The sequence below is a fragment of the Salarias fasciatus genome, chromosome 20 (genome assembly GCF_902148845.1).
Source record: "Salarias fasciatus chromosome 20, fSalaFa1.1, whole genome shotgun sequence".
Classification (NCBI taxonomy): Eukaryota; Metazoa; Chordata; class Actinopteri; order Blenniiformes; family Blenniidae; genus Salarias; species Salarias fasciatus.
Window position 1 is genome coordinate 6,238,400 of NC_043764.1, and position 17,789 is coordinate 6,256,188.

Consider the following 17,789-nt stretch of genomic DNA (forward strand, 5'->3'; position numbering starts at 1 on the left):
CAGCCTGCAAGCACATGCTGGGTTTCCCTCTATTCTTGCAAAATGTATACCCAGTTGAATTTTTTTTTTTTTTTTCCGTTGATTTTAAAATTACAACAACAAATCCTTTCACTAAAGTTTTCTCCAAAACAGGAAATCTGGAGTACTGGGACCAGGTTCAGGATGAAGGGAAACCAGCTCTCTCTCTCCTGCCGACATCTGTCAGAGTCCGTCAGACTCGACTCGCAGCATACCAGCTCCTGACTGGAATCATGACACATGCAAAGATTTGAAAGCTAACCCACGAAGCGACATGCACGCAGAGTGTGGGTCTTCTCTTACAAGATGGTGTTACACACTACTCTCCTATTTACGACAGAGAAAAAGGTCATGTCTGCCTACAGTATGTCATCCACATGATGCCCTTAAGAAGATGTGTGCAGGGGACGGATGGGGGAGGCTGTGCATTCACACAAACAGTTGCTGGTCAAAAACCTCTACTGGAATATACAGCACTATTATTTACAATGTGTGTGTGTGTACTGAATGGTCAGGAATGGAGCCGGTCCCAGTCGAGTTCAGTCACCTCAGGAGGTAATCAATATGAAAGATACCTGCTGACAAGATCGGACTGACTTTTGAATCAATGATTTGGTTTCAATGAACCTCGTTTGATTAGAGAAGATCTAATTTAATTTACCTCCAGCAGCGACTGAACTGGACGGGATCGGACCCCGAACCTGAGAGGGCGAAGGTCACCGAGAGAGCAGAAAGGGCTTGGTCTAATCTGAGGACTACGGGGGCTACGGCTCTTCATCGTCATCGCTGATGCAGTGGAGGGATGAGGAGACAGGCTGCATGCAAACATGAGGGGCGGGGCGGGGCGGGGCGGGGCGGGAGGGGAGGGTCCTTGGACGGTACAGTGATTGGTCATCTTCTGCAAAGAGACAATACAATGGAGTCAGCAGTGAGACAAACTGATGCTGTGACCAGAGGATCCTGCAGTCAGGAAGAATTCAGAGTAAGAAAATGTTTGAATAACACAAAGTCGTGGAATCTACTTCATAACTTCATAACCGTTCATTTCATCAGTGCCTCTGTAGGGAATTTGCCTTTTTCGCATTTGTCGCAAATGATAATTGAGGTTACTAATAAACCGATATATGTTGTAGTGAGGGTGAGTTCGGGACTCAGGAATTCAGATGTGATGGTTAAATCTAGATCAGGAAAACGGAAGAAAACATCAGGAACCAGCACTGTCACAAATATTTCCTCATTGCTATGATAACCACAGCAGCATTAGAAGTAATAATAGTAGTACTATTAGCAGAGTTCATCTGACCATTAGCAAACTTCAGAATGCAACAATCATAAAATTTGACTCTAATAGCCCAATATTCTGAACAACTTTATGATAAAAAAAGATGAATTTTTCTGCAAATATTGTGCATAAAGTGCATATCAACAGATGCTGATCTCTATTAAAACAATTTCAAACTACCTATTCTTTAAAAAAAGAACATTTTTCAGTAGCAGCAGCAGCAGTAGTTGTTTTATTTGCAGTCGTACTAACTCATGGTGAGGTTGTTAGGGAAATAATCTGAAGTGAACCGCTTACATTACAGTGGATTCACAGTTTGTGTGGCTCTATTAGCATATCTTGTCCAGTGGAGGTGTTTTTAAGCAGTGTGTGTCGGCGGAGGACTCCTGTCTCAGTTACCGGGGTATTAACTCGCAGCGGTCTCCTGCTGAATGATGTAGTGCCGGTTTGATTCGTCAACCTCGCTGCTACAGTGAACGTCGCTCCTGTTGATGCGCAAAAAAACTCAATCAACCTCACATTTCACTGTCAGTGTTCAAACAAGTCAATAAATAACACATCACTATTAAACTAATGATAACATGACAGATTTTTAAATAGAGGCCATAATACATTTATATCCACTTTAAATGAAACAACATTAGATATTTAAACAACACTTGTAACAAGAAACCAAAATGTTTCCTCTCACCTGTTGTCATTGATGTCTCTGGTTTCACTGATGGTGTTACCTGGTGCAAACAACGCAATGCGTTATTAGTGGTAGTGCTTCTTTGATATTTTTAGCTGTTTTTAATGTGTCAGAAAGGAAAATGAACCTCAGATAACTAAAACATCATATATGTTGAAATCTCTGTGGAGACGAATGCACAAACTCACATGTGAATGTTAGTTTGAATACAGGTTTGTGTGTGTATGCATGTGTGTTTGTGTGTGTGTGTGTGTGTGTGTGTGTTTACCGTTGTCAATGTTGAGTGGGTAGGACTCCAGTATGTCTCCGTTATATCTTCCTGCTCTGTATCCCAGTGCTGTGGAGACTCTGTCAAATAAAAAAGAAAGTATGAACTCAGTGGATTCCAGCACTGTGAATGAAGAGAACATTACGGAAGTGATCAAATCTGCGGCTCCGTTTCAGTCAGCAGTAAAGAGGATGTTGGGAGTCAGTGATCTGGACTGACGTGTTGCTCTGGACGGAGTTGGGGTTGCAGTTGGCGCTGGAGGAGTTCTGCTGCGTCACGTTGCCCTGGAAGAGGGCGTTGCTGTAGGTGTTGGCCTGTTCGCTGGCGCGGATGTACGTGTAAAACGGGTTGGTGGGCGAGCAAACCGGCAGCAGCTGCTTCGGTCTCACCGGCTTGGCTGTGAGAGAAGAAGAAAGCTTGTCAGGGTTAGGGCAAATCTGAGTTAACTGGCCCTGATAGCAAATTAAAAGAACATTTTTCCTTCGCGGTGCCGTACCGATCTGTGCTGCATGCGGGCGCCTTAAGGCGTTCTTCGCTCTCATGGCGTCCTTGATGCGGTCGACCTCCTGCTGGTAGCGGCGGCGGTCCATCATGGCGCCCTCCTTGGCGTCTCTCAGTGCAGTCTCCAGGGCCTTAACTCTCTCAGCAGTAGACCGAAGACGTTTCTCCAGCTTTGGAAGCTCACAACGCAGATCTGCATTGTCACGAACCAGCTGGCGGAAGCAGAGGAGGGGAAGGGAAACACGGAACCGGACGTCACAAAAGATGCACTGAGGTCTCCGTATGTCTGCACATAAAGGTAGAACACTACAGGTTTGTCTTCATCGTCTCACTGATCGTCTCACTGGTTCTGAAAATTAAAATAAGAACTTCCAATGTGTTAAAAACTGCAGCAGTTGAGCAGTTGGTACAAACACTAAGGAAGTTTTCAAGCCTGCCTGAAGTCACGTGAGAGGATCTCACCTGTTTGTGAACCTTTGTAAGTTGGTCCAAGTTATTCTCAAGAAAGGAAATCTTCTGCTTCTGGGTGCAAGACCCCCCGCTATCATCAGGTTCCATTTCGGAACTCTGCAGAGAGAACGAGACGGTGGAACCGTGAGGAAGGAACAACGTAAAGCGACATTAAAGAGGAAAATGTGTTGCCTTGGCGCAGGGATGGATGTTATACCTAGTGGAGAGTGAAGAATTGCAGAAGTTATAGAAGAAACCTGAAGCAATGTACTCAGTCATTATGATAAAAAGACCTTATATATGTAGCTGATGGTTATTTTTCTTTCAGTAAAAGCTAAAAACTCAGTCATATTCCGATCACAGTAGTCTACAGGCCTACAAAAGGACAGTGTGGTTAAAAAAATAAAAGAAAGCCTATTTTACTGTTCTTTTTCTTATTTTCTTTATATATTTTCTGACCTTTGACTTAACCTCCTGATGGATGTTTTCATCTATTTTAACCAAAAGAAAAATTTTCTCATCCACAATATGAAAAACTCCAGCGGATTAGGGGATTAAGGATTTTTTTTCCCTGTTGAGGTTTGATGTGATTTTTTCTAGGTCGCAGATCCTTTAAAGCCCTCTTAACTTGATCGTAAAAACCCAAAAAGCCCGAGCATTCATGAGTCAGCGCCTCACTTTTTTAACCCGCGACGTGAGGTCTTGAACGAACAGCTTGCGCAGGTTGTGGAGGGTCTGGAGTTCGCGGGCCTGGAGGACAGATGGAGGCAGAGCGGAGGTCAGCGAGGAGACGACGGTGGACGAAGCTGAAAATGTGAGTTTTTTTTTTCTTTTATCTTTAACTTACGACAGTCTCCTCCAGACCCTTCAAGTCCTGTTTGGTCTGCTCGTGGCGCTCGTGCAGGAATCTGGCAAGAAAGGAGAGAAGCATCACTGAGACGGAACATCTGGAGACACATCTGTGTGATGTTGTGAGCGCCCTCTGGTGGACACGGAGAGAAGAGCGCTGGAACTGTGGATGCACTGTCCCTCTCTGGTACTCACGAGAGCTCCTCCAGGCGCTCGCTCTTGGTGCTGTCCTGGCTCTTCAGGCGCTCAAAGTCGGCGCGGACCTGAGCCAGCTCCAGCTCCATCTTGGAGTTACGACTGGAGGAGTCAAGAGACAGCAAGAAAATTTAAATCTGCAGTGAGGAAAGAGCATTCAGATCATCCGTATCTGCGTGCTGAAGGAGAATTGATCGGCGTACTCGGTCAGTTCATCGATGACTCTCTGCTTCTCATTGATCTCGTCCCGCAGACGCGCCAGCTGCTTGTGATGGAGTCCACGGTGAGACTCTCCCTGCTGACGGAGAGCTTTCTGGAAGGGAATAAAACACACGGATCTCTTAGAAGATGCTGACGGAGAAAAAAAAAAAATCTCTCAATAAGAAGAATATATTGATTTTACTTTGAGTGCGTCTTACCTTCCCGTTTCCATCCTCCATCTCGCCTTTCTCGGCGTCTTTCTCCTCCATCATGGAGTTATCTGGCAGAAGGGAGTGAAAACCACGTCACACATCTGGATTTTCTCCATCATAGTGTTTTCTGTGTATAATATATGTGTGTGGTGTGTGGTTACCCTGGTCCTGCAGCTTGGCGAGCTCCTCGCTCAGGGAGTCGTGGCTCTCCTCCAGCAGCCTCTTCTTCTGCTCCACACTCTGCATGTACTCGGTCAGGGAGCGGATCTTCGCCTCATGCTGCACAAACAAAACAAAAACCCAACAGAAAGTCCATCACCCTATGAACTAACGTTTATTGTGTGGCACAGTTTATTTTTTTGGTCTCATACTTTGTTGGCCTTTTTCCAATAACGACACCTATCTGCTCAAACATTTATAGGAATTTTAAGACTTTAAATGTAACATCAAGTGCTTTCCAGGAAACAGAATGATTGGAAAAGTATTAAAAAAGCATACAAACATACACTGTGTATACAAGTGCATTTATAGTAAAGTGAAAATGTAAAGAGGTCAAGCAAAATAAAATGTTTAGTTGACTCAGAAGGCAAAATCTAATTAAAAAAAATGAAACTGCATATGGGGTGAAGTTAATTAAATCAACATAAAGGCATAAAATTATGACCGAGTGTTACATTTAAGCTGTATAAAAGGCTGAAATGGTGATTTTGGGGTTTGAACATACCTGGGAGATGAGGAGCTGGCAGGAGGAGAGCTCCCTCCCGGTCTCCTCCATCTTGCGGTGGCACTCCAGCTGCATGTTCTCCAGCTGGCGGCACCTCTTCACCATGCTCTTCACCTCCGACTTGATCTTGCTGATGTAGAGGCGAGCCACGGTGAACTCCTCCTCGATGGCGCCGCTGATCTCCACGGGCTGAGCACCGGAGAAAAATCAAAATTGCCTTTTCTAGATGTTTCTCAACAGTAAACATAGAATAAAAGTGAATCCTGCTCACCAGCTTGATCTCTCCGTTGCCCACGATGGTGCTGAACTCGCTGAGGTCCCTCATGAGGCCGTTGAGGACGTCGGCGATGCGTTTCCTCTGCTGACTGCTCACCTCCTGCATACGAGACAGCTCCGCCTCCAGCTCCATCAGACTGGCCTGGAGGGGGGAGACAACAGAGACCCTGAGTGAGGTGGAATGATCACTGGATTCAACTTTAAATCCTGTCCGCATGAGCTGCAGCTCTCGTGTTGTTCGTGTCTCCTCTGGATACCATTTTCTGCGCCAGCTGATCGGCCAGCAGCTGGTTCTGCAGGCCCTTCTCCTCCACCTCCTGGCTCTTCTGGTCGTAGTTGATGGCCAGCTCCTCCAGAGCCTGCAGCACCTCTTTGACCTCGGCCTTCGCACAGTCGCTCTCCACTTGGAGCCGGCCCAGCTCGGCCTGGACCTTGTCCCCGTCGCCCCTGGACGAGGCCAGCAGCTGAGGTGAGGGGAGGAAGAGTTAACTGGGAAGAGCAGGAGCTTTTGGGAACTATTTTAAAAGTGTGAGTTTCCTCTGCTCTCACCTCATCCTGGTCCAACATCTGCTGCTTCAGCTTCTCCACCAGCTGACACTGCAGGTTGATCTCATCGTCCTGCAGGAACACAAGACTCCCGTCTGTTAAAGCTTGTCTGACATTTCTTTTGAGCTGCAGACACAATGATCCAGTGGTTCATCAGTAATGTGAGTGTGTGTCCGTGTGTGTGTGTGTGTTTGGACCTTGTCGTCCAGCTGCTTGTACAGCTTGCGGATCTCCTCCTCGTACTTCTGCCGCTCCTCTTCTGAAATGCGGACCACGATGGACGAGGTGTCGTTGTCCAGGATGGGACGCTCCTCCGTGGTCTCGATGCGGTTCACCACGTCGGAGGTGGTGCGCTCCGTCTCGGGCACGTCCTCCCCTGAGACGCAGAAGACCGAGGAGTGAGGCCTGCTGGTCCCGACCGGGGGCCAGCCGCCGGTAAAGTGTGTCATCTCACCGTTCCTCCAGCGGTTCAGCTCGGCCTCCAGCCTCTGGATGGTCTCCTTCATCGTCTTGTTCTTCTCCTTCTCCTTCTCGTACTTCTTCTTCCACTGCTCGGCCGTCAGCTCCAGGTTGATGGAGGCGGTGTTCCTGATGGTCTTGGCACTGTGAAGGAGAAGATGGGAAGCAGAGAGGAAAAACATGAAGCCATGAAAACAAATTAGGACTTCAGATGAGTTAATTATCAGTTTTAGGAACCTTGTGCCAAACGCTCACAGCGATAGAAAAACACTCAACACATTCTATTTTTAACTTTCCTGTGAATGCATCGACCGTATCGCAGGTGTTTTTACCGTTGTCCAAACATCAGGGTTGACTTGGTCTCGGCGTCGTTGTAGCTGGACGGAGAGCAGCAGATGAACATGGTGGTGCGGCAGTTCCCGCCCAGGGAGTCCTGCAGGATGCGGGTCATCTTGCTGTCGCGGTACGGCACGTGGGATTTCTGCAGGAGACACAGAGAGAAGGGGGGAGAGGGGATGAGTCGGCAGGGGATCACATAAAACGGAACTGGAAAAAGGAGCGAATTATAAAGATATATCCAGGTAACTACATTTTATAAGAGACTGCCCTTCAGCCTGTGCTTTTAGTTCAGATTTTGCACATTTGCTGATCAGATTCGAGGAGCCACTTGGCTGATTTGGATGTAAATGCACATTTTAAGGCAGAGTGGCAGAAGATGCAGGGGAAGACGGGGGAGCAGCTCACCGTGCCCTCAGCCAAGGCGGAGATGACGTTTCCAAGAGCAGAAAGAGACTTGTTGATGTTTTTAGCCTCGTCCAGGACGGCTCCTGCAGCTCCGGTCTTACTGACCTGGAACAAAGACGAAACATGAAGCATGAACAAGCACCTGATCCAACTAAAACCTCTGCTAAGCTGTGCGTCTAAAGCAGCTGAGGTTTTGCTGTTCCTGATGTTCGTCTGAGCGTCTCCTACCTTCTCACTGCCAGCCAGATCCACCAGGTAGAGCTTCCCGCAGAGCTTCTGCTCCGTCTCCACGTGCTCCTGCTTGATGTTGATCAGGAAGATGCTGTGGCTGCGAGAGCTGTGCTCATTCATGTCTGCACAAAGAACGAGAAAAACACAAGCAGCGGTGAGAAAAAAAACCCGCCAGAATCCAAAACACAAACAGAACAACACAACACACGGTGTGTATCTCTTATTCTAATGCACATAGATTTCACAACAGCTGTATTTAACATCACCTTTCATCAAAAAAAGAACAAGAATAAGAAGGAAAACAGGAAGAAAAGATTTTTTTGTGTTGTTTTCTTTTAAATGTGATGTTCAGATGACATATAAGTGAAATCATTTATGAAAAATGACTACAATATTACACCGATGGGTTTTAATCCAGGTTATTTCTTAAAAGAGAAATGAATGAAAATGTACCAAAAGAAAAAGTAAAATCAGTCACATTTATGCCAACATCATAATTTTATAAGTAAAACAAAAAGAAACTATGATTTAGTCTGCGAAGACAAAAAACATGAAATATTAAAAATATGAAACTTCAGTTTGACTTTCAGGTTTCACACTGTCAGATTCAGGAGCGTGTGTGTATACGTGTGTGTGTGTGTGTGTGTGGCTGTTCCTCTCCGTGTTTTTGATGTGACCTGTCCAGAGTTTAACCTGCTGTGGAGGATAAAGCAGCTCACCAAATTCAGCTTTTTGTACGAAGCCACTGCACGTTAAAGTGTTCACCTCCAGCAAAGCAGTTAGAAATAATGAGATTCCTCGACCGGCTCAGGCCGCAACTTTCCCTTTTGATCATCTGTATGAGAACTCAGCAGGTCATTAAACACACTAATGTGTAAAACTGATGGATCAAGACTTGAAGCAGATTAATTTTGCTAATTAAAATTCGAAGTGAGTCTGCGTCCGTCCTCATTGTGTTGGTGGAGCAGAGAAGCCATCACTGCAGCAGTGAGACAACAAACACCCAGATCTGTCCATCCAACTTCCTGTCAGACAGAGTTCGGGTTTCTCTGCAGATGATATCTGAGGACGTCAGCTCAGCAGTGTGTCGCCCGCTCAGCTGCTATCAGCCCGCTGTCCTGCAGCTCAGAGACTCGGCTCACAACACGGATCAGAAGATCAGACGCTGCTCGCTTTCTCAGCTCCTGGACGAAGCTGCTTTCATTCATCTGATGGTTTAAAAATCCCTTTTGAAGAAACAAAGATCAGTGTTTTCACTGGTTAGACTGCTTCAATGATTGTGTGTTGCACCCTTCATTTCCTCCACAACAACAGAGACGAGGAGAGTGTAGCAATAGTGTCTGTTTGAGAGTCTCTAAGATTTAATAAGCGTCAATTTTTTCCAAAACATTGAAGACAGAATATTTATAGTATCTTCTATAAAGAAAATGAAATGCATCAGAATGTGCCCAGATCTCTTCGTCTGCTTTTCTTTTCAGGTCCACAAACAGTTCCTTCATTTTGTGTCCATTTACAATTAAAATGGTGTTTTTGGTGTCGAACAGTCTCTGCACTGTGCCTCTAAAAATGACTTGTGTCTCCTCATGTTTTTCTTTGTTAGCGGTGTGTGATATATGATGAAATAGAAATGAATGAATGAATGAATGAATGAATGAATGAACGAATGAACAAATGAATGAATGAATGAATGAATGAATGAATGAATGAGTAAAACTGTGAGTGACAGTTGGGCAAAGCTGGATTTAAGAAACTTTAGATGACACTATTGTTGTCATTTACTGTCATTTAAGATGTAATAATGTGAGCATTACTGCGACTCTCGCTGGATTAATAGCAGCTGAGAAATTACATCAACATGCAAACTGACTTCAGTGACTCAGTTGATCAAGGAGAAGCAGGGAGTGCATGAGAGGAAAAAGCAGCTTGAAATGTAATGAGGTCAGTGTCATCCTGGGATGGTAAATAAAACAAACCTTTCCCTAATGATTGATGCAGTGAATTAACAAAGGTCGACCACTGCTATTCTTTTTGTGTATAATTACACTGTGACTTTGTACTTAACCAAATTATGATGAGAACATCTGGATTTATTTTGGTTTTATGGCAGAAGAATTGTTAAAAATGTGCAACACATGAGTTCTACAGTCCTTTTCTCCAAGATAACTCTCAAGATGTGGCCGGTCTTTAACATTACTGTATGCTTCTGACAGCAAAGCTGCAAATCTGTGACACACTGACAGATCTTCACCACCCGAACGACTAGTGCAGGGACACAAAACTGGATTTATCTGATTTCTATTAGTTATAAATGATGTAGGAATTATAGATATGACAAATACAGGAGCCAAATTCCTTCAGGGAATGATTACCATAAGAATAAAAATTGTTAAAAGACATTTTTAGTCAATTTTTGAACGTGTCTGAGTTGTTATCAAATTCATTCAGTTTATGAATGATTCAATACAGACATATATAAAAGTCCTGCAGATTACATGCAGTGGTTGACGATAAAGGAAAGAAAAAGCCACAAATTTAAAGACTTGTTCACAGAAAGTCTTGCATAATGAACCTGCTGAGCACTGAGGCACAAACTCCATTAAATCTGAACAAAAGGTGAAGTGTGCAGGTGGAGATTTATTACAGCGAAGCAATCTTCATGTTTCTGTTCAACAGAATCCCAAAGCTCATCTGACCTCGCTCCTTTCTGCTCGAGCTCAGCCGTGTGAGTCAGCACAAGACTTACAGGAAAAGAGAAACGCAGGCAGAGAAAGATGAGCACACTGTACTTGACGTTGCTCCAATATTCCCCCATGAGGAGCTTCAGTTTTCACATTAACTTTACTGCAGTATAGCTGCTCGACAAGCCGAGGGATTATTTAGCCAGAAAATAACGACGCAGTTTAACTTTATGGGCCACACATAGTTTTTTTTTTTTTCTTTTCCTGTCATTTAGTTAATGATATTTTCTGCTGGGATGCCAACACATCTCCGTAAGCGTTAATGCTGCAGCGGTGGAGCCATTCGTCACACACGGTGTTATTGCTGGACTGGAGCGCAGTGAGTCAGCACCACTGAGGTCAACGCACACAGCTCCACTCACAGATAAGAAAGCTTTTATTATTTATTCTTCGGTGGCAATAATAAAAGCTCTCCGCTGCTATTTTACGGCAAAAGCACTGTCTTACACGCACTTATTAGAAAACAGAAGGAGGTCTTTATTATGGCTTCTGGGGAAAAGCGTTTGGAAAAAAACGGCTCCAGGCAGAGATGTTGTTCTGCTTGGTTATTTTCTCCCAACCCAGCCGGCCTCGACCCGCCACATGACAATGAGCCGCGTCCGACAGCATCTTATTTCTTTTAATGAGAACAAGTGAGGCTTAAACAATCGTGCGCTGTAACACACACATTACATAACAAGACACAAGAGGCTGCACGAGCCAGGCCGTCGCTTCATGCATCAGCAACCAGCAGAGAGCCGCACAAAGACTCGACTTATCTGCACTGAACAAAGCAGATGAGCATAAAAAACACCTGCCTGGCATGTGTTTCCGTGTGTGTGTTCAGTGTGTGATGTGAGAAGAATGCAGGGAGAGGAAGACTCACTGGTCACTGCAACATGGCGGTTAGATTTCCCCTCATCGATCACGTCCATAACTTCATCAGGGCTGGAAACAAAACGCTCAGTGCATCCCTGAGGAGAGGAGGAGGAGGGGAGACGAGCGGCGGTATTAACATTATGTCTCATGGATCCAGTTCACAGTTTCATATAAACACACTGTTTCCACAAACCTTCACATACGGAACGCGGTTCTTGTCCTCATGAACAGACAGGTTGGTTTTTGTCACTGGAAAGAAAAGAGGGAACATTGGAAGAGTGAAAAACATCAATGTGAATTTATACCAAACCAAACTCTTTTCTCTCACCATCCAGAAGATCACGGATTTTGTCCATGTAGATTTCAAAATAGGAAACCTGGGAAAAAAAAAATACATTGAGTCTGTGTGAGATGAAAAGTGAAGATGATTTTGTGCAGTACAGTGACATCTGAACCATATCCGGTGTGTTTGTTATAAGATGTCGAACAGAACATGAGAGACGAGCGGCTGCACCTTGATGTGGAACTCCAGGTTTTCATCCATGGCGAAGATGTGGTTGAAAATGTCCTCGGCGATGCGAGGAATGATGCCCATCTGGTGAGGGTCGTGCAGCTTGCCCTACAGCCAGAGAATAATCACATGTGAAATGATAAAAAGCTTATAAAGGTCAAAGGTTAATGCAAATCCTTCATGCTGCAGTCCTTTTAAATCCATGTATAATATCTGTAGAATCAAACAGGAGGCAGTTCTGGAAATAAGAGTTTGGATTATTTGTTTACTTCATAGTTTTCCATGAAATTGACAAAGTAAACACTGAAGAAAATAGATTTTTTACTTCAATCTCTGAAGCAGAGCAGTTTGATGACTTTGTGGTTTTAAATAATTTCTCTGCCTGATTGTTGTGTTGTTGTGCCCCAAACTATTACTAACATCGAACTGATCAAAATAATGACAATTACTGTAACTAAAGCCACCTCAGGCTGATGCACCAATAAGTCACACTATTAAGACGTCTTAAACTGTAGAGACAATTAAAAGCAATGGAGGACTGACTAGTTGCTTTTGGTTGACGGAACTAGAAAGTAAAGCCATCACTTTTTAAAGAAACGACTAGCAACTGTCTCCAAGAACTAATGTGACTCATCTGGCAATGGTATTGTACACCAATATTATATTTACATTGATGTTGAATAAAGTGCATCATCTACGTGCACTGTGTGAGTGAAAGCACTTTGAAATATTTTATATTCTATAGTAGGTCAGAAAAAAGGTCATTTTCTTCTCTCCACACTGTACCTCCATCGTGTGAGTCTTCCCGGAGGAGGTTTGTCCGTATGCGAAGATGGTGCCATTGTATCCACAGAGCACATCTACCAGAGATAGAAAAATAAGAATAGTTAAAAAAAAAAAAAAAAAACAACTACAGTGGCCGTGGCGAGTAACTTCCAGTGATGGTGAGTAGTTTGTTTGTACCTTTGACGATCTGCTTGGCACAGCTGTTGTACACTTGCTCCTGGGTGGTGTTGGTGGGAAAGACCCGATCGAACACGTAGGACTTTCCCTGTAATGACAGAGTGAATGAATCACTGAAGGGCAGGATTAAAGACAGACACTGTTAATAACCCCACATAAGGAATAAAAGGCACTTTTTTTTTCAAAAAAATGTATTTCCTTGACTGAAACACCCCATCTCTCATTTGGAGCTGGCTCATAGTTAACCTTTAAAACTCATCTCTCCTGGGAAAACAAAACCTCAAGACACCAGCTGGAACGATGAGCGATCGATCATGCAGGTGGGAGGAAGAGGAGGCGATGATGAAGATGTATCTGGCAGGTGTGCAGGAGAGGCTTCACTGTTGTGTTTCTGTGAACGGTTTGTATCTCAGTCTTTCCATCTTCTTGACAGTTGGTACAAAACAAAAGCTGGTGTTATCAGAGAGGAGGAAAAGCAGCCGGCGGCCCTCCTCCGGCTCCAGAGCCATATTTCACTCAGAACACTGCAGGTTGTCAACATGCTCCTTCCCACTCTTACTTCTGCGCAAAATAAATGATACAACATAAAAGTCAAGGCTTCAGCAAGCAGGCTGCCGATTTATATAAATATATAAATATATAACCAGATCCAAAAATATACTAATCATTCCAGATGCACAATGTTTCGATCCTATATATTCTTCTCAGGGTGGTTTCGTGGTTATCTTTCTCTCTCTCACCTCACAGCAACAATAAGTCTGGTTTGCACCTGTTTCTGTGTGGAGTTTGCATGTTCTCCGTTTGTGTGCAGGAGTTTTTGTCCAAATCTAAACCACGGTCTTTGCAATGTGATGAAATGTTACCTCTTTCTTCAGTAATCTGGAATTTTAAACCTTTTTGTTATTTGTTTTAGCTATACTCTGTTTTATATTTATAGTTCGTATCAATTTCTGTTCAGCTACTTAACACAAAACTCAGACTAATGTTTTCACCAAACTCGAAAACAACGAAAAGAGTGTGTTGTGATGCATTTTGTTACAATTTGGATGATTTTTGTTCTTTGTCAATGATAAATGTTCGTGGAAAACTTAGAAATGATATTTTATTAAAAGCCCGAGGACCCCCGCTCCCTCCATCATCCCACCACCGCTTTTCAGAAAACAGGGCCTGATCAGTGCTTCCAGGAAAACACGTTGATCTGGTAATTCTATAGGCACAAAGGTTCCAAAGTAAATTTCTAATTTCATTAAAATATAAATCATATGAAAGTCACCTTGTGTGCAGTCCAAGAACAAGACACTCCTAAATAAACAAAGAGCAATTCTTATCTTGAAATGGTTGAACGGCTGTAATATTAAGATTTGGGATGAGTTGTGCCTCAGCTGGGGTCCAGACCCGACCTGAGCCTGAAGGGGGCAGCAGAGAGCACAGAGGGGGGCCCAGGGCTAAACACCAGGCCTGCAGTCTTCCTGGAGGGAATTCAGATGTGTAATACTGGCCAATGATGACTAGAAGAAACATCTCTGACTGAAGTAGTGAGGCATAGTGATGAACACAGCTTAATGTTTTCAATCACAGTCTGTGCATTTCAACCTCAGATCCAGTCAATTCCTTCCCAAACACAGACATCTGCTGAGTGACTCAGCCCAGACAAGCCTCGCTGCACAAACCAGGCTATTAAACTCCTGGACGTCGCCGTCGCGCCTGATACAGGAGCCACAGAGCAGCACAATAACACGAGCTGTCAGAACACAAGCCGTATTAAATGTCATTAACAAATGGACTCATCTGCAGCCCGCCCCCATGACACAGAGATTCACCACAAGGAGAGAGAGGATGGCAGGGAGGGACGGGGGAGGAGATGGGGGAGGCACACAAAGACACAATAAAATGATGACAGATGAGAAATGGAGAGATGGAGATGAGTCAAAAGAGAGAAACTGCCAGAAGACATGGAGGCATTTATAGCCTCTAAAAGAGAGCGAGGCAGACAGGCAGGTGGAGCCAGCACAGAAAGCAGGTCAGGCCGTGATGCAGGAGCTAAATGATTATTGATCCTCACTAAAGGCAATTAGAGAGATCAGTTTCTGACTGTACGGCCCAGCATCATGAGGAGAGGAGAGAGGAAGGTCAGGGAGAGCGGCGTGCATTATGGCTGAGCTCTGTTCCAACCTGACTCCTCTCTCTGCAGACATGATCTCCTGTATGCTCCCTGTATGTCACACACACACAGACTGATGTGTTTTCTAACCACTTTCAATGTAAAGACGACCCATCTTTCACTGCTCTCATTTGTACAGGCTGCTGTTTCACAGTGTGATTAAATGAAATTGATCAACCAGCCTGATGTTTGCTGTGTGTGAACTCGTTTCCACCTGACGATCAATAGAGCCTGCATCACTTTATGTTTACTTCTATTTAAGACGTCCTCAAAGCAAAATGTTTTTTTTTATTTTTTCAACTGTATGAAATGTGTTATAGTTTTTTTTTTTTTAAATTTTTTTGACTAATCAGGTTTTCTTTTTCATTTTGTTTACATGTTAAAATGCAGCACCCAGTCAGTGTTTTCATTTCTGAAGGTCTTTTCTTTAGTCGTATCAGAAGTAAACAATGAAACATTAAACTTATACTGGAACTAATCCTTCATGTGAAAATTCTGTAGAGTTGAAAAACATTCTCTGTGGGTACAGACACGGTCCTGAACCTGCAGTGTGACTGAGCGGGTTCCACCCAGCCTGTTTCTCCTGTTTCACCAAGACCATCTCTGGACCCTCCTGAGAGTCTGCTGACTAATGAAGCTCAGTTCAGCTCAATTTAATCCCACATGTGTCATGATCAGGCTGACTCCTGGGGAAAACACAGTTTACAGCAGGATTATGTAAAGACCTTCACATGAAGCGAGTTTAACGATAATCTGATCATGTTTCATTCATTACAGGCTGGTGCGCGCGCGCTGCCGCTGAGGCCTTAAAGTGCGCATTTCGGCATCCTGACTGCCCTGCGGTGTCATGTCTGTGAAATCATCTGTTGGAGGTGTTGCTGAGCGTCCTGATCGGGACCGCTGGTCATTTTTCCAAACAGATGGCTCGGCCTGATGATTTATGGATGAAGGGCCCTGTGCGCACAACAAAGCGGCGCTCCGCGTGCACTCACCCCGACCGCGACCGTGTCGTCTCCTTGGAACTTGGGCAGGAACAGATCCCCGCGGATGATCTCCGACTGGTTGAGGGGACGGAAGCGACACAGCACTTTAATGTTGCACTCCGCTGGGACGTCGGCCATGGCGCAGATTGGAGGAGGAGGAGGAGGATGCTGCTTTCTGCTGGGAGGAGGAGGAGGAGGAGGAGGAGGATGCTGCTGATGGAGGCAGGAGGCTGGAGGCGCTCAGATCCGGGCCTGAGCTCACGACGAGGAATAAACACAAACGACGTCCTTTTTTGCTTTTTTTCTTTTTTCGAGCGAGGCCGGGCGGATTTATCCCGACAGGCTGACGACGCGGCGGTGTTTTACTGATGCGCAGCTGGACGCGGGTCGCGTGTCGCAGTAACGCGTGCGGGAATAAATCAGACGTAAAATCACGAGACGAGCCGCTACATTATTAAAATGTTGTGCGGAGGCGCGGATCGAGGTGCAGTCCCGGTTTGTTCTGGCCTCTGTCCCCCGGTGTGTCAGTGGATGCGGCTGAAGGTGAGATGCGGCTGGAAGGACAGTGAGGGAGAGGAGCTGCTGCTGCTGCTGCCGCTGCTGGAGTCACCACAGCGCCCCCTGTCGACGGCGGGGGGAAGGGCGTGGTCCGCATCCGCCTTTTTAAAGTGGTACCCACCACATCGCATCGGATCGGATGGGATGCAGAGTCACATCCCGGCAGAGGAGGAACAATGATCTCAGCACTGTTTACACAGCCAGGCCAGGCCGACTCCAGGCACCGACACGCGCACAAAGGGTCAGTATTGATCAGAGGGTGAAGGCAGGCCTCACCTTCAAGGTGCATCATAGCATTTGATGACACAGGATGATGCAGCACAAAACCAGGGAAGTGAATAGTGATTATAATCCAAATACCTGGAACAAAAGTAGTCCACCTCGAACACAGCAGGGGAGTCAAAAATCATCCACAAGAGATCAACCCAGCCTGATTGAAAGAAAAAACATGACCAAAATAAAGAAATAATAGGTGTTAAAATACTGTAAATGGTGTTTCCAAATTATTTACCTTGGATTGTTTTAGCATCAGTGCAGCAGCACTGTGCAGCATTTGCACCAACATACATTGACATATTGAATTTGTTTTGTTAAATATGGCATTATATTGAAACATTTTCTGTCACTGTTCTAAAAAATATCTTGTTTGCATTTATTTGCAATAAGAATGTTGGAATAAATGTAAAAACAAAATACCGTTTGTCCTTCTTTGCATCAAAACAAATGAAAACTCTCATAAATGAATGAAGGAATGAAGAAACAGGTTATTATGCTTCTATATTTTACAGATCCAGCCCACACCAGGTCAAACTGGACTTCATGCTCTCCCCTAGATGAAACCCCAGTGATCAACTATTATAACTACAGATGCTGCTTCCTGTGTCTTTACTGGTGACTACAGTGTTTTACACATCATTACACAACATGCAGACCTGAGATGAGCAGCAGTGTTTACATCAAAGCCACATTGTGAGGGGGAATCCGTAAATGTTCACATGCAAAAAGCATGTTTCAAAGAAGCACATCACATAGGCTGAAACTTTTGACCCAAAAGGCCATGTTTTCCATTCAATCCATTACAAAGACACGTCCACAGCAGTTTGTGGATAACGGCCTTATCTTAGAGACCTCTGAACTAAAAAAAAAAAAGCATGAGTGTGACACCGCTGTGCTGGACTATGCTATTGTGCATTCTCTTCCAAACTAATAAGTAAATTCAGGCTGTTTTAAAGTTCTTCCACTTGTGCCTCCACTTTAATGACAGACCGATGTTTTGTTCTGATAAGCAAAACACGTTGAGTATGGTTTTTATTCTTTTGCCTCGCCGATCTTCTATATTTGTTTCCATTTATGACAAAAACATAGTGAAG

At 44.5% G+C, this 17,789-nt stretch overlaps 1 protein-coding gene across 2 annotated transcripts; it reads right to left on the bottom strand.

Annotated features, from left to right (window-relative positions):
- Positions 1–724: 724 nt before the first annotated feature.
- Positions 725–16,148, bottom strand: kif5aa (kinesin family member 5A, a). 2 transcript variants are annotated; one of them, XM_030118459.1, is made up of 28 exons: positions 15,871–16,148; positions 12,718–12,805; positions 12,541–12,614; positions 11,758–11,862; positions 11,572–11,620; positions 11,437–11,492; positions 11,251–11,338; positions 7,645–7,769; positions 7,417–7,521; positions 7,005–7,153; positions 6,411–6,816; positions 6,217–6,285; positions 5,925–6,131; positions 5,663–5,809; positions 5,392–5,580; positions 4,829–4,946; positions 4,674–4,735; positions 4,458–4,567; positions 4,255–4,356; positions 4,058–4,118; positions 3,889–3,960; positions 3,223–3,327; positions 2,756–2,972; positions 2,479–2,656; positions 2,260–2,339; positions 1,992–2,031; positions 1,700–1,785; positions 725–916 (listed from the first exon to the last, which is right to left on the bottom strand). In XM_030118459.1, exons 1-27 carry the CDS (start codon positions 15,997–15,999, stop codon positions 1,707–1,709), a joined length of 3,210 nt encoding a protein of 1,069 aa, XP_029974319.1. In that variant the 5' UTR covers positions 16,000–16,148; the 3' UTR covers positions 725–916; positions 1,700–1,706. The 2 variants fall into 2 exon arrangements, with proteins under 2 accessions (XP_029974319.1, XP_029974320.1); XM_030118460.1 differs by lacking the exon at positions 725–916 and having other exon boundaries at positions 1,707–1,785; positions 6,411–6,589; positions 6,668–6,816; positions 15,871–15,999.
- Positions 16,149–17,789: the final 1,641 nt, after the last annotated feature.